The following is a 24062-nucleotide window of genomic DNA, read 5'->3' as shown; positions in this document are numbered from 1 at the left end:
ACTTTTCTTAAACTTTTTCGCCCAAGAGGGCCTCTTTTTAGCAAGCCCATTATGGGTTCGGCCAAGCACACAATGGGGCGGCCGGCCGGTGAGGGACAGGTCTCGATATATCCGGACGGACCGCCTCCCGAAAAATTCCTGAGGATTTTTTAACCCGTGGCAACCTATCGTTCCGGGTCTCCCGGAGCGATGGGTTGCCACCTTCACCTCTCGGCCATCTGGCCAACTATCCGACATTATAAATGTAGCACAAATTTTGTTAATTATTGTATTTCGTTCATTTGAACTAAAGATAAGTTAATCTTAAGAATTGAATGGTTCTTTCTTTCTTTCTTTGCGGTGGTTTTTATGGAGTTTTGTGGCTCTTCGCCTTTTTCTCCGAGAGACTTGTGGGTGATCGCTAGGCCACTCACGAAGAGCCGGTCTTATATAATGGCCTAATCGTGCGCTCCTATTTATGTGTACACTTTACTCGCTTTCTTTACGTGTGCTTCTTCACATGTAAAGAAAACCCGGAAATTCCACCTGGTCAGCCAGTTGGTGAGGCGCGAATCCGCGACCAAATACAAGTGTAATGATTTTATCCATTGCCTACTGGTGGGATCTACTACGATGACTGTAACAATTAGAATATGCCGTGTGTGTTTCAATGTATAAGTATACATTGGAACACTGGAAAAATAAAAAAAAAATTAATATGACATCTTTTTCCGGTTTTTGGTTCTTTCCGCTCTGTAGGCAATAAAAGGGTCTTTGTTTTCCATACCCATCCTGGGTTCGACCAGGTTTATAAAAGAGATGATTCGATGGTGAGGAACAAAGCCCGACATATACTAGAAGACCGCCCATTAAAAATTCCTGAAGTTGCTCTGGGGAACCCGGATCGAATCCGAGAGGAAGGTGCTCGCCATTAGCCGAGTGGATAAACCCACCGCACATTGGTAATTGGTCGCCTCTCCAATGGTTAGGTTCAATCAAGTTCTTTTACACAGAGAATATACACTCACGTAGACTTAAAAAGTGAAAAATTGTGAATGAGGAATAAATTGTTTTGACACGGAAATCGTTGCAAGTTTATTTACAGAGGAAGACATTATTTTAAAGTGAAAACGGAAACCATGATATTCAAAAACAGTTTTCTCATTTTGAAAGACGCCATATTTTTGTATACCACAATGTTATAATATCTATTTCCCTACTATTTTTGCCAAAAGAGGCAAACAATTTCGTAGGTGCTATATACTGAAAACAATAAATTTTGAATTTGCAGTCATACTCGTTGGCCAATCAAATGCACTGTATGGCAGTTTTGTCAATTATTAATTAGGATTTGACAACTCGCATTATAGGCAGCAGAGAAGCGTAAAAAGTAGTATTAAGAAATAATTAGATGCGTAAAAGTAAGAAAAAAATTAAACTAAATTACGCAAGCGCCAACTATTTCACCAGACATAGAGCGTGAGAGACAGACGAAACCGATTTCGTCAATTATATAAAAATACTTATATTTTTATAATTTAAATCGCAAATAAACGCCGTAAAATAATAATAAATGAATAAAACCTTCGAAAAACGTAATTCTTTTAGTTTTTAAAAGGCCATAAGCCGTTCGGTCAATTCAAATGGCCAAACGTCATCGAAGACGATTTAAAATTCTAAATACGATAAAACGTCATCGATTTGATTAAACTAATTAAAAGATATAAATTAATAAATAAAAATATCCCTAAGGATAAGTGCAATATTTTTGTTAGCGAATGATTAACCGGATCGATGGAAGATCGAATAAATGCGGTCGATCATCGATCGTCGTTCCAACAATCGGTGGCCATCTTTTATCAAATCGTTCTGCTGGAAGTTTTTCTATAAGTATTATTCGAAAGAGAAATATGTCCAAACGTAGCGTTGTTTGGAAATATTTCGATTATAAAGTGACGGAAGAAGGCGTTGTCGATAAGACGATCGTCGTGTGCAATCTCGGTTGCAACTCCGAGTTGAAATTATGTGGGAACACAACGAATATGATCCGTCATTTGAACGCTTATCATCCTACAACGGTGCTTCATCCTCCTTCCTGTGATAACAAAAGAAACTCTGCGGATATTCCAGAAATGACTCAGGTATCTCATCAATCTCTCACATTACATATATTTTGCTAATTATTACTAAAGCAACTACTCACTTGCATGCATGTTTAAACTTTTATTTCTTATTAGTTACACATTTTATGTTTGAAAAATCCAATTGTTGCTGCATGATTTTCATCCAACAAATGTTATCATTATATGTCGAGTGTAGCAAAAAATAAATAGTGCATGAGATTTATCTATGATTAGCAGTTGGGTTTGAGGTAAGGAAAAGACATATACTGTTTTTTTTTAATTACTTAGGGGTAATGAGGTGAAATGCGATGAGCGGTGGTGGTTCCGGGTAGATTCGGGATGGGGAAGGGCACTTTTTCATGCTTTTTCCTGTCGAGATTAGCATTTCTGTGTTTCTGTCTGCCCGTGTGACTATCCTGACTTCGAGTAGACCGCTTGACTGTTTGTGGAGTACTTGATATTATATAATTGGAGTGTGGGGGCTTGTCCCGCCCGTGCATCGAGATGCGAGCCGTCGGTTAGCCGAGCGCACGACTATACGTGGAGCAGAGGTTGAGGCGAGCGACGTGGAGTGTGGAGAATAGGCAGTAGTACTGGTTTGAGGTAAACTTCAAAGTGGTGTAAAGTGTCCTTCTTCTCCCCAAATTGCTTTCGCCGTTTATACCGAACGTTGTTTCTGTCGTTCTTGTTGCAATATCGATAGCGTCGACCGTCGTAGAAACTTTAGGATATATGTCCCCGTGGGGTGTCTACGTGGACATTTTTTTATCAATGTTGTGTGTGATGTGTGTGGGTTTCTGCGTGAATTATCCGGCTCGTATTTGTTATGCTTATGTTTGTTCTGTGTTCGAAACTCAGAGTCAAAAGATGAAAGACGGTCTCTATTTTCCCCAAAAAGACACCACCACTTGTTACATCTCACCTAATTATAACTAATTAATTAAAGAAACAGTAGATGCCTTTTTGTTACCTCAAACCGACAATTGTTATGAATTGTTTACTCTCTGTAACTGTTAGTATGCATAGCAAGACCAAATGAATCTGGTGTCTGTCCCTCTTTATCTCGACCGAGGGCCCAGATAAAAGGAGTCGCCCAAAACGTTTGATTTCGCCGACTGCCTCTATCTCGACACGACGGGAGTTAATGCATTTAATAAAGGCCTTCTTTTTATTTGTTAAGGTAACTGGACGACTACCCTCGTAAAAAGGTCTTTAACGAATGTGTCGACTTCTGTCAAGTTAATGAAGATTAGTGAGAGAAACTAGACAATACTTCAATCAAAGATGATGTGTAATTGATGTGTATACTGGGTTCTCTTATTTGTCTAGAATCTGATGGCTTTGGTTAATCCTGTGTTTGGATTCAAAGAGAAACAGTTGGTGAGAGAAGAGGAGGAACTGGCTAAAAAACAAAGCTAAATCAGAAATATATTAACCTCATGAAAATTCTCTTTCTCAGTATTATTGTGCTGAGAATGGAAGGAAGGAAAGATGTACCTTTTAACCCTGGCTTGGAGAAAACTTAAGGGCCTGTAGTAATTCTTACCTGTATAAATTATTGCTATTTTTACTAACAAAAAGTGAAATCTTTAAGAGTGGTATGTTGATAAAGGAACATTCTACACATTTCATTTGTTCAAACAAAAAAGCAAAACAGGTCTGCTAAGGGGCAAGAGAGTCTCACAACAAGGTTTCAATGATGCTAGCTAAGAAAGAGGAGAAAAATGTTGAGTTAACCAAAAGAGAAGTCTCCAAAATTTAATATTTTGTATAAAAATTTATGTAAAAATTATGTAAATAAATTTTCAAAGCAGCAAAAAAACTCAAAATTAATAATTAATGTTGGCTTTTTAAAGAGAAGCAGTGTACTAAATTTGTCAGTGTCTGAGATCCAATATCATCTGCCTCAGTTCAATTTACAATGTGTCCATCAAAGATAAGTTAATAATTCTCAATAAGCTGACTGACAGGGCTTGATGGATCATTCTGTCAGTATAGTTGTAGCTTAATGATCAAGTACAACACTGAGTAGACATGTAAAAAAACTTTAAGATAGAATAACTTTTTTACTTCTAGGCTAGGTATAAATGATTCAGCCCATGATAATGACACTAGTGTTTTTGATTTTACTATTATTGAAACTAAAGTAATTTATTGATTTAAAAAGAAATGTATATACTTACATCAATGACTTGATGAAAATTTATACAAGATGTCCAAAAGTTACTGTAAGGTGAGAAATTTGTAATGATGTTAAAGTTATATAAATGGCATTGAATACAAGATCTGTATGTTGTATGTTCTACATTTCTACTTTGTGGTTGATGACATTACTGCTTGCTCACAGATGTTCTGGTTTCTTGACTACAGTTTTTAAAGACATCTTTGCTGGTCACATAATTTCCCATGGAATCTGGTCTGCTAAGTCTTCAGAATTTACTTCCCTGGATTTTGAGGCCTCTGGGACATTTCCAGCATTTGCTGTAGAAGAAATTGCAATAATTTATGTAAAACTAAAACTTTACTTAAACCTTTTTCTTTATACAGTAACTTTACATTTAACAAATTAGGCATCATAATTAAAGAATCAAAAACAGTATAAAAAACATTTCTTCACTGACTGAAAGAATTCCAAATGATAAAATATTTTGTATCATACCTTTGTACACACTTGATGGAGTCAGTTTTTTCGTGTCATCAAGTGTCTGTCAAAACTCTCTTGGCAACATCTACAAATATTCAATAATGATTAATTTTAATGACAATTATTAAATAGTATAAATTTATTACTTTTCTCACAATAAACATGACTTCCATTTTCATACTTTTCTCACAATAAACAATGACTTCCAATAAACATGACTTCGAAAACATGATTTCCAATTTAGTACGCTTTCTCAATTAAAATATGGTGCAAAAATACATGTAGGGCTGTCAAAAGCTTTGTATGGGGTTTCTTATTAATAAAAAGTAGTGTTAAAGTTTTTATTTTTATTTTAAAATAACACAAATTCATAGGGATAGGAACAACCTTTTGGACCCTAAGTTTTCTCTGGACAGGTGGAAAAATCTCCAGCTCTTATCTCTCAATGGCCTTGCGTACATGTATAGAAATTTAAGTTTTAAAGTAAAATGTGCATTTATAGAATTTTAATTGTTGGCTTTTTGTATTCTTTTTATGAAAGATATCTTTCAAGATATATGAAAGATAGAAAACTTTTTTTTTAACTTTACAAAGAGGTTACAGAACTCTTAGCAACATTATTAAAGCAAACATTGTTATACATAATCAATATATATTATAAAAGTAAGTGTACAATGTGTGTGCTGCTAAAACTAAAAAACGAGACCCAGTACAATTGAGGGAGTTTTACGGTGTGGTAGTCCGCTATCCCCCATCCATGAAGAAGGTTCCCATTTTTACCTGAAGGGTGTGCTGTTGAAGGTATAAGGGCTGGAAGTTTTGCCCTCTAGAAATTTCTAGAACAGTCCAGAACATTCGAGAGCATTCCACAACATTCCAGAATGTTCCGGGATGTTCTGGAACGTTCGAGAACATCCCGGAACATGTATTCCTTAACAATATCTGAACAGGAAATGGACGTGGGGATGAAATAACAATGTATTTGTTAACAATGGGAGTGTTAAGAGAAAGCGGCTTGCGAGATTTACGGGCACAGATGTGGTTTTTACGGTAAATCAACCGTATTTTTAGATCCATCTAAAAATTCTCTAATTAGTCTGGAAACAGATGGAACCTAATTCTTGCATTCTGTAAAAACGGGTAAGATTGGCTATAATGTAATGATCTTTGCTATCGTTACTTTTTGCCCGAGCAATGCCGGGCTTATCTGCTAGTTGTAAATAGATGATATAACTTAAATTAGTAAAACTATGTTAACATGTTTAATGAATAACAGAAAAATTTATAAATTTTATTTAACATTACAGAACTTAAATTATCATCATATAAACAAAATATATTAAAATCAATTGTCAAAAAATTATCCTTTACATGTTCAGAGTATTCACAAGATACAAACAAATGATTCTTAACGCAAAAATTCTGTTACATAGAGGACAATTGGAGTAAACAGATATATTATTTCTACACCCATTTCATACAACAGTATAGTTATTAAGTCGTAATTGTGTTATTAAAGATTTAATCTTATAATTTAAATTTGATAACAAATAATCTCGAGGTGTCTGTGGGGAAGAGAAGTTTCAAAAAAATACACTTTTGCTCGATAAAGAATATCTTGAGCCCAGTATTTATCTTTTAATGACTGGAAAAGTTCAGCTAGAAAAAGTTTTTTATTGGGAAATTGAGTATAATAAGCAATTGAATAACCTAAATCAAATAATAAATGTTTGACTAAAGAAGGTCAAGTTATGACCAAAGAATTACTACCTATTAATTTCAATTTATTATAGACCATCTTTGAGATCAAATTCTGGTAGCTCTAAGATTTTAAACCAGTATCTAAAAATGGCCAATGCTAAACCTTTAGCCATTGGCGGTCGTTCCCAACTCGAACAATTAATATGAAATATCGATTTGATAAATCTCAGTTGAGTCTTCTCTAATTTATCAACAAAAAATGGACCCTAAATAGGAACCCAAACTTGGAATAAATCCCAAACTTGAGCGTATCAAGGAATCAAACAATCGAAAGTGTGACTTAATAGGAGACTGCTTCATTCTAATCACAAGCCTTATTAGATTAGTGAGTTGAAGTTTATATTTCAAAAACAATTTGTCTAAGCGAAAAGAAAACGAGCCCTGTGGAGTAAAATAAATACCCAAATATTTGTAAGACAAGACAACCTCTAACTTAGTGTTAGATAAATAAAATTTATCAGCTTTTCCCAATCAGCCTCCCCTCTGAAAAACCATTACTTTGGATTTAGCCTCGTTAATAAGTAGTTTATTAGACTTACAATAATTCTGTAGAAGGTTAAGTTTCTTTTGAAGGCCAATAGATGAATACGAGAATATTACATTGTTGTCAGCAAACAGAAGACAATTCAGTTCTACCTCTGGTGATATTGATATACCTAGTATTATGACTATGAAAAAAATCTGGGAGATCATTGACAAATAAATTGAACAAAATAGGGCTTAGTGGTTCATTCTGTGGAAGACCTTTATTAGCAATTACTGCTTCTGAGATACAACAATTAACTTCAATTTGAAAGACGGTATCAGAAAACAATTGTCTTATAAGGTTAATAAAAGAAGAAGAGATACGATACCTATCTGAGAAAGCTTTGACCATAAAAAAATGATAGAAAACTGAAAAATTCAATAAAAATATAATTTTTTTATATAAAAAGTCAGTGTTGTTAATGTTAACAGCACTCCTCAACATAATTTATATGAGAAGACACTAAGTTTTGTATTATCTGCAATATCCTGATTGGGATTAAATTTTTTTATTTTTCAGAAATGCTTTCAATTAAAATTGACTTATAGTCAATGTAAAGTTATTGGATTTGTCTTAAAAAAAATTAAATCTTTATTTTCAATATATTTGTCCAAGAACCACAAAGAAATAAAAATATTTCAATAACCAGCAGTAAAATAAAAAAAAAACAAATGCTTTCAACTACTTTGGATAGCCATTTTTCAGTTTTAATCAGGTCATAACTTTGGAATTATTCAGTTCTAGGTCAAAGATGGTAACTCAAAGTAGTTGAAAACTCTTTTTGATTCATTTTACTGCTGGATATTAAAAGTTCTTGTTTCTTTTTTATGCTTTTTCTATTCAGTTATATTTATAGCATTAAAAAATCATAAATGATTTTTCTTGTATTTGTGTATTAGAAATGTTTTAGGACATTATTTTATTATCTTTGGCTTACAAATTCTGTATATTGAGCAATGCAGAAGAAATAATTTAGAATAATGAACAATAATTATACAACTTTTATTGTATAGTTAATATTGAGATATTTTAAGTTTTTTTATTGTTTCACTATAGTCTTTTTCTCATTCATTGGATTATTCTGAATGTCCTTGGCCCAATTGGCAACTCCATTCTTGGTCTTGTGCTGTTTGAAATGTAATTACCACCATTAGATCAGCGAGAGTTACTACTGTTCAGTGAATCTTACAGAAGAAAATTTGCCTCTTGATCCTCAATGTTGTCTGTTAGTGTTAGTTTCTCAAGATTATCACACACTCAAAGAAACCCAAAATGCATTTCTTGATGCTTGAGTACTCATAGTTATTACAGTGCAACAATAATTCCAAAAAAATTTACATTATTGAGTAACATTAATGTTGTTTAACTAATATAACAGTTTAGAAGCTAGTTAAATTTTATAAAGGAATATATTTTTATTTCCAACCATTTTGACATGCACCCTTCTATGCATTTGATATCCAAGGAAGTAGAGAAGTCTAAACACAATTTCTTAATATATTTGATATTTAGGAATATTAATATGTCAAGTGAGATCTAGTGGATAATGTATTTACTAGGCTTTCAAAGAGTTTGGAAATTTGAACTGGGCCTACTATTTTTCTAGACTTCATTCGTAAATAAAATTTAGTATTAAATTAAACTTTATAAAATATTCCTTTACTTCCATTGCCAGATTTATTTATTTAATTTAGTTGCATAGGAGTTCTTCAATTTTAATTATTTAATTTACATACAAATTTTAAAGTTTGTTCTTCAGTTCTTTTCCACTTTATTGGAGACACTTGGATTAATTTCTTTACTCCCAAGTTTTCTTTTGAGCTTCCAAGATCACCAAGGCATAGAAAATATCAAAAGATGTTCATAATACCAAATTTGAATATTATTGACATTCAAGTTCATATTATTTCAGTCTAATGCCAGCTTGGAGTGTCTGCTCAAAAAGCCAGCTTCTTGAGCTGACGAAACAATTGCCCCAAGGTAAACAAATGTATTTCAAAAACTGCGTAATTGTAAATATACGACTCGCCAAGTTCGTGTAAATACACCATCGCCAGTTCGTGTCGTGAAAAAAGATAAATTCTTACAAACATTTTCGTCTATGTGAAATAGACATCCTCAGGTCTCAATGATATTGAACAAATGGCCAGTAAAATAGAATGTTTTTTAAAAGTTCGGATCGATTACATAATTCAAATATGTAGCGTCAAAATTTATGTAATGTTCGGGATATAATTTCGTGTCTATTTCACATAGACAAAAATGTTCGTAACAATTTTTCTATTTTTGTGACATGAACAGGTGATGGTTTGGTGAGTGGTATATGTAAACAAATGTATTATTTTACCATTAATTTGTTTGCTTGCATCAATAATGTTAATACCAGCAGGAACCTGTCAAAATTAACGGTTTTATTCCAATAAAATATAAGCAATGAGCTTAAGCGTTTATTTTATTAATACATACTTTTTTATTACAGATTCAAAAGAATTAAAATAGTTTAGTTCTAAAATTAATTGCTAGATGAAGCACATATTTGTACCTGTAGATCAGTGATGTGCAGTCCGTGGAAGCTGTGGAAGTGCCACGTCTGTTGTATTTTCTAAAATATAAATACATATTGTGTGATTATTTTCATAAACAAGTCCTTGTATCTTTGTTTCATGTCAATGTATCTATTTTAGGATTAAAATAAACTGTTTATTTTTGTCATTTCCAGTATTTGTTCATAATTTTTATGGAAATACGGCTTCTCTTTCATCAAATGTCACTGCACACCACTGCTGTCGATTGAACATTGTACCATTCTCCACCATTGCACCTTTCTCAAATCTCTCTTCAGTGGCATCAACTACAGGACCATATTTGATATTTGAACCATGTTTGTACCCTTAGTCATTCTCTAAAACAAAGATAGACAGTATTTGAGGCTTATCAAATTAATGTATAGATATTATTTAATGTATTTTTATTTGACTATGCCTAAAATAAAAGTTTTTGGAGCTAAAATACAAAATGAATTGTTTATTTATCCTACAACAACTTTTTAAGCAAGATGTTCACAATGTAAAGAATTTTTTCATTTTCCTCTTGATGTTATATGTCCACAGTGGCCAAAATGTGGCTCTTCTAGACCCTTATTGCAGCTCCCATATAGTTATAGAATTTCTTTTTATATACTTGAGACATGCTACTTACACATGTAGTCATGTAGTATTGTATAATTATATGGAAGCTGCAATAAAGGTCTTGAAGAACCATATGCAGCTCGCAAGCTGCAGTTTGGTTACCATGGGTATATACAGTCTGTTAGATTTGGTACATTTAAAATTGGTTTTAGCATTGTAGGATGTTCTTTACGGTGAATTCAATTATAAAAAATGACTTCTTATGCCTGAAGATGTATGTTCTGGTTAATTATTATGCTATATAAATTTCATCGTCGTGTTCTATTTGTGGTTAGCACTAAAAAGTATTCTTTGAACTTATTCTTGAAATAAGCATTACAAATGCATGGATTATTCATATAATGACCAATAGAAAACAAATAGATATGTGACAATTTTAAGGTGCTATTATTTCTGGTCTTTAGTTAGGAATCAAAATTTGAATTCAAGGCAATCCAAGCTTAGTAGGTTATCAAATTCTTATCATTAACTTGGCAACCAAAGGTCTAGTAAAGTCAACAAAAAGATGCAGATAAACATTCATTCATTTCTTTGCTTGCTTTCTTAGTTTCTTCTACTTATTCTTAAAGGTTTTTCAAAGAGGAATTATTTTATCTTAAAAAAATTTTTAATTTTATTGAATAAATTATTGTTTTTTTTATAAAAAGAAGTAATTTCAATTTTATTGGGGAATGTCCAATTTTTCAATTTATTTTTAATAAATCATTTAAAGTATAATAAATGTTATTTTATTATCAATGTAAATGTATTCAATATACTTGAACATCATATATCATTTATATCGGTAAGTGTTTATACTGTAAATGGTAAGATGATGGTAAATATACTTTATGTATGGCTGCCTACCAAATATAAATCTGAATTTGAAAATATTGTCCCATTAAATATCATTGCATTTTACTAAGGTGGTGTGTATACAATGACTAAGATGAAAAGTGAAAGAGGTACACAATGCTGCAAACATGTTAAGTGATCTGGATGGTAAATATTATAGAGATTAAAGGGCAATGTATATTGTTGAAGTTTCTGCCACACTGTAGTAAAATTATTATCATCTTTTTTCTATAAATTAATGACAATTAAATTTCTAATGGATAGGAAGCAGTCTGAGTACAGAAATTTAAATTCTGACATCTTAAAATGTTATGTTTATGTTTAGCTTACTTATCTACTTGGAAGCTAGATAAAATGATAAATTTTCTTCTAAACCAAAAATTTTTGCATAATTTTAAGTTAAATTTATATTGAAATACTATTTGTTTATTAATTTGGTATTTGATATGTACAGTTCAGAGTAACTTTAATCCTGGTGACAGTTCAGATAATGGTAACTTAAGATTTATCACAATTTGTAATGAAAGTATTATGTACATATTTAAAACAAAGTTTCTGTTACCGAACTAGTACAACTAGAAGAATAGCATTGAAAAATAAATATATAAAAAAAAACTATATACACAAACATTATAAAATTTGCAAAGGTGCCATTTTCTGACAACTTTCTACCTCACCTGTAATAAATTTTGAGAAAGAAAGAAATAAAAAGTTATTCTGAAAGTTATTCAATAGCTACCACTCTAAGATTTCTTAATCTGTTTTGTGCCATAGATTCCTTTTGGTAAAATTATGGTCTATGGGCCTTTTCACCTAATGGTCTACAGACTCCATCTAATGAGCCTTTTAACCAGCCCATTGTGGATTTTGCCAGCTCACAATGGACAATTAGGTGGTGATAGATGCAACCCAACATATCACCCCAAAAATTTCCCATTTATATTCATTTCTGGGTCCCCCAGAGCGGTAGGCTGACACCTTAATAGCTTGGCCTTTTGGCCATCTGTAAATTTAATTAATTATAATTTACACTTCATTAACAGTCTGTCTTCTTACAGAAACATTTATATTTAAACATTTATAAACAAGTTTTATCAATAAACAAAATTATCCAAATAAAAGTATCAAATGAAACTTCATTTGAGTAGTATATTCAATTATATCAAATTATTTTAGCTACTTTATTTTATAAATTTTTTAAAATATATTTTAACAAATAAATGATGACAATATAATTTTTTTCATATAGGATAAGGAAATAGATAAAAATGTAATGGAAGAAATAAAATGTGAAGTGGACGTTCCCCATTCTATAGAATCAAATGGTGACGTTTCACCGGCCATGCCAACAGAAAATGCTGCTCTGGAACCGTACGAAGCAATTATTCCAGGAATGCTAGGAAAGAAGAAGAGGTAACTTTTTTACACAGTTTTCATATTCTGATTAGATTCATATTATGTGACAACTATTATTTATAATAAAATTATACAAATTTTTGAAAAGCAAATGTCTTATAAACATATAATTCAATAATTTATTAAAAAAATAGTCAAATCTTTTCAGTTCAAATATCTGGAAAAAAATCCAAATGCAATTTGGAAAATTCAATTTTTGAAAGTTGAAGTAATTTTCTGCAAGTTTCTAGTGTTTGCTGGTATTCCATATTCTTTGAATACAGTATACTTTCTCTTCCCTTTCTTTTCTGCTTCTTTAATCACTTCAACTTTTTAAATTAAAAGATAAATTTGTATACTTTCCATAAGTAGACATCATAAAAATGTAGCTAAACAACTTGGCTATCTAGATACAAATATCTCAGTGAAAACATATATACATGAGAACTTTGCCTATGCTTCAGGAATTTATAAAACAAACATTTCAAAGAATCCTCAAGTGCTCATCTTCCATAAACTGATGAATCGTGCTCTTTTCTTGTTTTGAATTTAATTTTCGAAATTATTTTTAATAAAGTAATTTTAACAAAAATATTTCATGAACTTGGTACCATATCCAAAAAGATGAGAAAAATGCATAATTCTGGAAACCAAATTAAATTTTATTCAGAAATGTTTTCATTTTTTTATAAGAACATCATCAGCTGTGAAAATTATTGAATGCTTTAGAACGAGAGGTTGTCTTTTGAATGTATTTGTACTAAAGCACTTGGTAATTTTCAGCTGATGTTAATTTTATAAAAGAACAAAAATGTTTTTGAATAAAATATAATTTTCTTAATTCTAGAAACCATCTAATGGTTTCTAGAATTAAGCAGTTTTTTGTCCATCTTTTTAAAGTAATTTTTTCTACAATATTCATTTCAATAATTTCAGGTTTCATAATCATTCTATTTTTCTTATTTTTCCTAGGAAATAGCCTGCTTTTTAAAAAAGTGTCCTAATTGTCTTACTTTTTGTCTTTTAAGTAATGACACAAGATCCAATAAATATTCTCCACTTCTAATACACCAGGATGATATACTCAACGTTTCCTCCAACCTATTAACCGGAGTAATAGGTAGAGATGTGGTAGAGATGAACAACACGTTGTGGTAGAGATAGAACAACACAGCCGTAATAGGATCCACTTTTTGGATATTGACATAATGTTTGACAAAACGAGCATACGAACGGCAGTCTATAGGAAATCGATGGCAGTCACAACATACATCCTGATAGGTTCGTGCAATCCTTTTCCTTATAAAGTAGTGGCTTTCTAATCATTAGTCATGAGGGCGTATACTCATTCTTCCACAACACAGGCGTTAACGCAGGAGATTAATTATATAGAAGCGATAGTAAAGGAGTATGGGTACGCCAACCTTATACATACGCTCGTTAAAAAATACAAGCATTGCTATCAAAATAAAGAGGACGTATAAGGTGGGTATATTAAGGTAAAGGAAGATGACAAGCTTGTAGTCCCTGTCACGTTTAACCCCATTCTAAAAACGTTATATACTGACATTCAGTGGTGATATTCAGCGGGTTTGCACAGGTTCGGCCGAACCCATTGTTAAAATTTTCAGTTTTCCGCACCTAGTTAAACACACGGAACATTTCTCGGTGGTTTTGTTTTTTTTAAAAAATATATTGAAATATACATATTATATTCTGTAATACTACTAAACTAGAGCCTTATACCCCGTTTGCACTGAGCATTTCAACCTAGATTGTGAGCAAGGTCGGGGACTATGTCTTGGTGCGATCTCTCTCGACCGTTTCAATCTTGACCGAAACGAGGTTTAATCGCGATCGATTCGAGAGAGTTCTTGAAACTAGATCCAGTCATAAGAGAGATCCACAATCCCACGCGCGCAAGATAATACAAGATGGCTATGGAAGATGTGTCGGGCTATGGACAGCGAAATAAAAAGGATATCATATTTCAAGAGATGATGACATCTGTCTAATATCAGCAGTGCCATTCGGGGTGAAAAATTTCTCTGCCTAAAAAAAAAAAAACAAAATAGGTCGACAGCACTAATACACTATTGTTACCTGGTCTTAGCCCAGGGCTCGTTACGTTCCAAATATGCCACTGATTATTAGATATATTGTAAGAAAAGGTATTGTATTTATTTCTAGCCAAAACTTCCATTTCATTTGTCGGTGATTTTGTCAGGGAAAAATTTTCTGCTAGCGAACCCTTTGTTAACTATTTCGAATGTCACCACTGCTGACATTGCCAAGAAACAGGAGATTAGGGTTGCGTACAGGAGATGTCAAACCATTTTTAGCCTACTAAGGAATGGAAAAGATTGTCCGAACCCCAATAGGTTACCGGGCATCTACAGAGTCCCTATAATAGATGGCAGGCATAATAAAGAAATGGTTTATGTAGGTGCAACCAAAAGATCGTTAGAGGTGCGTCTGAAAGAGCATAAATCGGACATTCTACGAAATAAGTACACGACAGCCCTTGCAACGTATGCAACAGACCCGGACATCACGGTGGTATTTGACAAGGCACGTATCATTCTCAGCACCTCACATCACGATCACCTAAAAATATTGGAAGCTATTGAAATTTTTAGAGCCGAGTGCGAAGCCACAAGCATTAATTTTAAGGAAGAAATGTCCCTATCTACAGCGTGGCAATTCCTAATGGACGACAGCGTTTAAATTAAATTTATTTGTTTATTCTTGCGTTTCGAGCGTATAGTAGAAGAGAGGATAAGCGGTTCACAGTTGGAAGTTTTATTAGGCTTAGGGACGCATGCACTTTGGAGTCTTACATAATCGAACACCGTCGGATGGGGGAGTGTGAACAACCAAATCACTACAATGTTTATCGAATGCCCGAGGAAGAGCCCAGGAGGGGGCATCGAAAGCGTTAGCAAATATCGGAAAGTATTACTCCGGTTAATAGGTTGGAGAAAACGTTGAGTGACACAAGATCAATTTCTTTTTCTAAATGAAGTATACATAATGCATATTTTCAACTTTCCTATTCCTATATTTGTGTATGTAATGCAAGATAATAAAAGATAAACTTTAAATTTCTCAAAAAACTTTAGATGTTTATTGTAATTGTGTAAATCTCAACAATAGTTTTCTAGTATTTAATCTAGTCTCAATGAAGATCATAAGGGAAAGATTTTCACTTCAAGTTTTTTCTTTTTAACATTTGTTAATTTAACATTTAGCTTTATTATACATCCATTTTTAGTAATCTCAACTGGTTCTCCTTAAAAGTAATTAAATTTAGGTTTCACTGTAGTTTTTCTGATTTTACATTAAACTTAAACTTTAGGGAGTAGAACATCCAAAGATGATTTTGATTTAATGTTTACAAGATAGAAGATGCAGGGACGATTTTTCAGTCCAATTTTTTCAATTTTGTTATCTAGAGGAAGCAAAAATTAGAAAATTTTGCAGCCTTCCTATTTTACTGGAGCAGATGCTTGTTTACTCTTTTAAAATCTGATCTGCAAGCCTATTCTTTTTTTATTTTATAATTTAAACTTGATTGATATTTTTTCAAACTTTCAAAAATAAAAAGCACAGAACAAAAACAAATAGAAAAACAAAATGAATGTTAGATGAAGTACTCACAGTCACCTTTTTAAATCAGCAATTCTGTAGTTGCAGACATTTTCAGGCAATTTCAAAGGTTGTCTTCAAGATTTTCTTGACAAATTAAAATTTTTGAATGCGACAGAAATATACTCAAATGGAAAATGGAATTCCTGGATACAATTCAAATTATCAAAACGTTACATGAAGCATTTTAAAGATTAAAAACTATCAGAATAGATTTACTTTTACTTAATTTTCCCTAATTTTGTGTGTACCATCCTTGTAATCCAAATAATGATACTGGTATTGCTGTATGATTGTCTACCAGTATCATTATTTGGATTACAAGGATGGTACACACAAAATTAGTATACACAGCAACCATACTTACTACGTTAATTTTCCCTTTTTAAATAAGAAACTCAACATCACCTTAACACCACGGGTGAAATCAACACTAAATCCGAAACCTGTTACCGGTGTAAATTGTGTGAAAAAAGAACTTTTGCCCGAGGAAGAACTATCTTAGAAAGTTCAAAAATGTTTGTGAAGAAAGGTTTTTTCACACGATTTACACTAGTAACAGGTTCCAGATTTAGTGTTGTTTTCCCTTTTTGCTTATCCCTTTCACCCTGGTATCATTACTATTATATATTCTATTCTGTGTTGGGAACCTCATATAATGATCTCTATTCAAGAGAGATACTACCAGAGTAGTTGATGGATCTTCATTTTGAGAGTTGATTTATAAATCTCCATTTCTTCAGGGTCTGTCTGTGATACATAGATGTTGTTGGTCATTCCTACTGTACAAAATTGGTACTCTATTCCTGGCACATACATTGAGTCCATGTGTTGCTTATCATTTCTTAATGGTACTCTAGTTTCTAGCCTTACCCTAGTAATTATTTATTTGATTGTGAGTATTTTAGCTCTGTTAATTTATGATTATGTTAAAAATTTGAGCTATATATTTAAAGGATCTGATGCTAAAAAAGTTTTAAAAAAAATACTGACTACTTGCTTTTTACCACAATATTAAGTTTTTAATTTGACTTAGTAAGAAAACACCTCAATCATTAAAAAGGTCAACCTTTAATACAATAAAGCACTTTCCAGGCTTTTTAAACCCCATCATAAGATTAGTACAACTTGATAAACATAAGATTAGTACATTTGACTGTATAAAGTCAAATGTACTAATCTTATGATGTAAAGTCAAAGTACATTTGATTTTACAGTCAAATGTACTAATCTTGGGTTTGGGTTCTGTTATACTAAGTTGTATTTGAGTTCTGTTATATAAGTTAAATCTTAATTATTCAACTACTCTGCAATATAGATTATATAGATTTATGCCTGAGAGAGAATTGAAACTAATCACCAGAAAATTTTCATCCATTTATTATTTTTCTTTTCTTCTTTTCTCCAAAATGTATTTTGGATCACTAAGCCCCCTTTCACTTGGAGTAAATGTTAACATCATAAATTCAAGGAAAGATAACACTATAGTAATAATAAAGCTTAAGTAATTGACATTTAAAGTTTTTCTATCAAAATTTACAATTTTTTAAATCTTGCAACTTAGTTGATTATTATAATCTTTCAATTATCTTACAGTTTAAGCAGAAATTACACTGTAATAATGAAACTGACATTAAAACTTGTAAATTAAACTTTTGTAACGTTATTTTTCCATAACTCTAACTCAGTTATCATAACTATGTTAACTATCTTTCTTTGCCTTGTAAATGAGATGATATTTTGTCAAATATACTATAGACTGCTTTTGTCATACTTTATTGAACATCCTTCTCAAAGTAATGATTTTTACTATTTTTAAATTTCTCTTACTTATTCTAATTTTCTTCTGGAAAGTCCTCCTTTTTCTACTTTTTAAGTCTTGAAATGCAGTAGAACTGTAATTTATTTGGTTTGTTATTTTGACATTGAAAAATAAACTTTGCTTTACTTAAATTATATTATATATTTACTAATTTTGTAATTATTGTTTCATAAATTTTAAATTTATGAAATAATAATACAGGATGTCCATAATTTATCACCTGATTAAGACAGATGAAAAACTAACAGACATAGAAAAACAGTTAACTACACATCTGTTTGTGTTTGTTAACTCAAAAAAAGGTTTTCCAACACAGGACTACACTTTTGTTCTTAAATTGTCTACAAGGACTTATTTATTACTAGGACTTATTATACCAGTTACCTGGTTCTGCAAATTAAGAAAACAATTCAGAAAAAACAAACAGTCTTTATTTTTCACCTGAACACATGTTACATGATATCATTGTTTTGGACCTGTTGGTCCCTCATCAGCAGGTTTACGACCAACAATTTCTAAAACAAATTTTAAAATTATTACAAAATTATAAAAATTCCCAACAATAAAGTAAAATAAAATAGAACTTAGTTTTTTTGATACATAAATACATCTTTAAATACATCAATATTTAAGACTATAAATAGCATAAATTCAATCATATTCCTATATACAATAAAAATAAGTTATATTGATAAAAACTGGTTTAAACATTTTTTAAAACTTGCATCATCGTTCTCCCACTATCACTTGAACATTGTCTTATCCCGAGGTTATTTCTCTTTTTATACCTCCACTCCTTCATTCTCTCTGCCAATGATTCTGTTCCATGATTGGTGTATTTCCCTTCTGTATTGTTGTTCATTTGTCATTCTATTTTTTTGTCTTACTATGTGGTTGTGTTCATATAATTGTGTGAAGTCCCTAAAATCAGGTCAAAAATTGCAATTAATTATAAAGTTCTGAAGTTGGGAAATTTCGGAGGTTAAATTGGAACAAGAAATTGTATCGGTGATATAGACCAGACAAAAAGGAAATAACGCGTTTTAAGACAAACGTGATGGGTGACAAACGACAGAGGGGGATGTTCAACCGAAAGAGAAGGAGCTTTGTCCAGGTGCTCACCAGCAAGTGTCGGAATCGAGAAACAAAGGGGGGGGTAAATGGCCACAGGAACATCTGCCAGATTGTTTGGGGTCAAAAACGTCAGAAAAAAGGACCATAACGGCATAAAATACAAGTGTGGACTTCAAAGACTCCGTCGACACCTCTTGGACATTTCCCGAACCAGATCGGTCTCGGTTTTCGCCTAAAAACAAAAGAATGACCAATCGGGGTAAGGGAGAGGGAAACTAGGACCAATCAAAAGGGTGAGGTTCGAGGGAAATTCTTATAAAACCCCCGAATCTCAAGGTCAAGCGGTGACTCTCCTCCAGACAAGTGTTTCCACCGGTGGCTCCGTCCATCCGTAGCATCACCCGTCACCTCCCGTGCAACAGACACTCCTTCATCAAGGATCCGAGACACACGACATCGGTCACCAGTCTTCACTCGTCCACGGACATTGGGTGCTCCCCAGCGGAAAAAAGATCTAGATTGAATTTTTTGTGTCAGTATTGTGTAACTTAATTTTATGTCAAAAATAAACGGTTTTGTAAGACACTTGTCATCTTTGTCTCTTGCCACTGCCACCCACATACGATTCGCCCCTAGGTCTTCCTGACGCGCAATTAACTTATTGCCCCTAAAAATCGGCAACCTTACAATTGCCCGAAAAAAATTTTTTTTCTGTATTTTTATAGTGCTCATATCTATTTTGCATCCTGTTATATTACAATGTTCTGCTACCGCTGAATTTGCATAATTACTTTTGATGGTGCAGATATGTTCTTTTGTGTTTATTTTTAATTTTCTTTTTGTTTCCCCAATATGTTTTCTTTTGTTTACAACTGCAATCAAATAAATATACTACAATTTTTTCTTCTGTTATTTCATATTTTTTATCATTTCTATAATAAGGATATTTTTTAGTCAAGTTTATTTTTTCTCGTATTAAATTTATTTTACTTTCTATTACTTTTTTAATGCTCTCAAATAACTTTGGTATATACATTACTTTTACAAATTGTTTTTCTTTGTTGTCGGAAATTTTTATAATTTTGTAATAATTTTTTAATTTGTTTTAGAAATTGTTGGTCGTAAACCTGCTGATGAGGGACCAACAGGTCCTAAACACAATGATATCGTGTAACATGTGTTCAGGTGAAAAATAAAGACTGTTTGCTTTTTCTGAATTGTTTTCTTAATTTGCTGAACCAGGTCCCTGGTATAATAAGTCCTTGTAGACAATTTAAGTGCAAAACTATAAGATAAGAACACAAAGGCATAAAATTTGATACAGGGCTACACTTTTACAGTGGAACCTCACTTAACAAGCATAATTTGTTCCAGAATCTTACTTGTAATGAAAAACACTCATTAAGCTAAACAATTTTTCTCATATAAATTAATGTAAAATACGATAATGCATTCCACGTCAAAAAATACTCAAATATTTTATGTATAATGTTTATTCAAAGACAATTATACAATATACATTGTTAAGGAGCGTGAATCATCATCATCTTTTGTAATGCAGAATGAACCAACCTGAAATGCAAATTTGATTTGCAGAAAACAAAAAAATCAGATAACATGTCTGATAAACATGCCAAACGATATGCCAAATTCTTGGGCTATGTGAAGGCTATAATTAAATGTTAACGATTAATTAATTTGACTAGACGTGGGCAGTTATGCTGCTATCTCGTATTAAATTTAATAATTATAAATTAACTTTTAATTTAGACATTTCGGGAATTGGCCTTTAAATTTAATATGAGATGGTAGCATAACTGCCTACCTCTAGTCAAATTAAACAATTTCTGATATTTAATTATAGCCTTCACATAGCCCAAGAATTTGGCATATTGCTTGGCATGTTTATTATATAACGGGCTGTGGTTGTTGATGTTTATATGTAATATGTATGAACACAAGTTTGCAAAAATATGTGACCACAAGCGACACTAAGATGCTAGCGGAAAGAGTGCTAAACTCAGACTGATAGGGCAAGCGCACAATCCAGGACAGCCCTTCTCGTCACTCGTTATGCGAAACATCGCTCGTTAAGCGAGTCAATTTTTACAAATTTGTTTTGCTCGTTATGCGAGGGGCTCGTTAAGCAAGGTTTCACTGTACAAGCATTCCATCGAGACAGACCAATTGCATGTGTCAGGGGTAGGCTGACCTAATTTCTTGATACCGAAAAGGGGCGGAGCAGCTGCAGGTGATAAATACGAGCTGTCTTAACAAAATATTGACAAAAAAAAATTTTTGTCAAGAAATATGTATGAACCTTATCAACAATCCCTTAGTACATTATTACTGCTATTGATTTGGAGGTGTAAACTATAATATGTAAATGTTACTAAAACATTTTATTTTGAAAATCTAATAACAAAAAAATGATATTTTTATGAACATATGATTTCAAATTTAATAAATTAGGTTGTAAGATTCCTAGAGTCAAACCAAGCATATTTTTTAGATGGGGTTACTTTGTTTATATTATTTTAAGTTTTGGTCACTCAATTTCATCATAAAACTTACTGCATTGTAAGTCACAATTTTGCTTATTAAATATTGCAAAATTAAACATTGAAACTGCGAAAGCTTTCGTGGCTTCAATATTTCATTTTGGCTTCTCTTTTGACTACGGGAATTCAGAATGAAAATATTCTTTCTGTAATTCCAAAAAAAGTCGAAAGACTAATTTTATTAAATTATTAAAACTTTGGAATTCCAGATTTATTTCACACATTTCATTAAATATTTTGACTCCTCTGTCGGCCATGGTGATTGTTTCTTCATTCCATTTTGTCAAGTTTTTGGTAATTAGTGCCATTGATCAAGTTGTTGAATTTCGTCTGTTTCCATTCATGTAATATGCTCCTTAAATTTGATGAAACTACAGTGGATGATTAGTTAACGAACGTAATTCGTTCCTAGACCACGTTCACTCTCTGAATTGTTTGTTAACTGATTATTGATTTATCATAGATTTTTGTGGATATTCGATTAATTCGTTCTGGAGACCCCAAAAATTAAATAAAAAATTATATACTTTTTTACTATGTTTATTTACATAACAAAATAACAAACTAAAAGCAATCTCTCCATTTTTTCGTGGATGACACATCTTTGTTTCTTAGATGCGATTTTCGTTACTCCTTTATCTGTTTGAGTGATTTTGATTATATCTTAGCTAAGATTGTACTGTAGATCTGTTAAAGTCATCTGCCTACAATATCAGACATCTGCCCACTCTCTATCTTGGCTATTATCTCTTGCTTAGTTTCTATAGTGAACACAGTTCTTGATGCTAGACTCTTTTTGGGCCCCATAATATCAATTTTTTAAATAAAAAGTTCAGTAAAGCACTTATAAAAATTCAGAGAACAGAAATTAACTAGTGCAAAAAAGGTTATGTATACAACAGTGAAAGTCTCATTCCATAAACCATGTATAGATGCCATTAAAATATAGTTTTACAAATCTTAAAAGCAGTGTTGCTTCTTGTGTTCTGTGAGGTGTTCATTATCCGAATGCGTGTTTGTTGTCCGAAAATAAAAATCTTTTGCAAAAGTGTTCGTCTTCCGAATCGTTCGTTAACCGTTAACCACTGTATTCTGTAAGCTATATTTTATGCCATTTCTTTTTCAGTAGTATGTATTCAAATTTTTGACTTCTATTGATGCAGAATAAACATTTTCTAATAAATCAAAATTTGGAATACAATATACAAATATGTTTTAATTTACAAACTGGAGAGACTAGGACCAAAGAAATTTGTTATAGAGAGAATAAGGTGGTTTGAAGTTCTCTTACAACCTGATAAAAGTCAAATATATAAGATAAAATTAGAGAAGATTAAAGAGGATTTAAAACAATGTTAGGCAGCAGATCTTGAATGTAGCAGATAAAACAAGAAATGTATAAAAATGCATTTATTCAGTTCCATTGTCACTTGGTAGATGACAAAGGCACATAACATTTTGTACTTTTTTTCCTATCATTTGAGAACATTTGATCAGCAACAGATATTTGGTAATTTTTAATTAATGGTAAATAATAACAAGCATATTTTTGAAAATATTTATATTACAAAATGTTTTCAAAAATGCATATGCAGTATAAAGTACAAACAAAGATTTTCTGTGATATTTTGCAGAATTTATATTCATCACGCTTACTTTGAAACAAAGAAAAAAATGGAAAAAAATAACTTTATGTAAATAAATTATCAAGGAGAAAGAATATCTTTGCTTCAGAGTGAACATTTTAGGCAAAAAATTTAATTTGGGGCATGATTTCATTTTCTGTGTATTTAGTATTTATTTATTTTTAAATTATGTATCTTTAAAATAAACTCCTTAATGTCTCTGTTACAACTATTTTAATTATCCTCTAGTGTCTAAATAATAAGTATATGTAGTTGATACAATATAATTTGCATTTTTTATTAAATAAATATAGCAAATAGTAATTCTTTTATTTGATTGTAAGTATTTTACAATAACAGATCCGAATAACATGTACAGTATATTCACAAAATTACTTTATATTTCAGAAAATTTGCACATTCTGCAGATATTTACAGACACATATCGACCGTCGAAGACAATAACATTTTAAAATTTACACCGATTCAGAACGATGCCGAAGGATACTTCTGTCAGTATTTAGCGGCAGTATTAAGAAAGATGTCGTCCAGAAAGAGAAATTTGGCAATTTATCAGATCAACGAAATTCTTTTCAATCTCGCAGAAGACGATTAAAAAGTTTAAAAACTCGAGAAATTTGTTGTTGTTGTTGTTGTTGTTGTTGTAATTATATCATTTTTCAAACTTAATTAAAATATCTACAATAATTTAGAGAATATCCCAAATTCATGTCAATTTTAGGTGAGTTTCTTTAACATTTAAAAAAATTAAGTTAATTACTATTAAAACTTATGATTAATATAGATCCTTTTTTTTCTAGTTTCGACAAAATAAATCCATTTTGCAACTAATTTTACAACTGACGAGAGATTAATTTTTAT

General features: G+C 31.7%; 1 protein-coding gene across 1 annotated transcript; it reads left to right on the top strand.

Annotated features, from left to right (window-relative positions):
* Window positions 1–1629: 1629 nt before the first annotated feature.
* bdwf (bedwarfed) lies at window positions 1630–23817 on the top strand. Its single transcript, XM_067269030.1, has 3 exons — window positions 1630–2120; window positions 12305–12468; window positions 23589–23817. Exons 1-3 carry the CDS (start codon window positions 1758–1760, stop codon window positions 23794–23796), a joined length of 735 nt encoding a protein of 244 aa, XP_067125131.1. The 5' UTR covers window positions 1630–1757; the 3' UTR covers window positions 23797–23817.
* Window positions 23818–24062: the final 245 nt, after the last annotated feature.

The sequence above is a fragment of the Centruroides vittatus genome, unplaced genomic scaffold, assembly GCF_030686945.1.
Source record: "Centruroides vittatus isolate TY-2023 unplaced genomic scaffold, ASM3068694v2 contig_345, whole genome shotgun sequence".
Classification (NCBI taxonomy): Eukaryota; Metazoa; Arthropoda; class Arachnida; order Scorpiones; family Buthidae; genus Centruroides; species Centruroides vittatus.
This window is presented reverse-complemented; position numbering and strand designations above follow the sequence as displayed.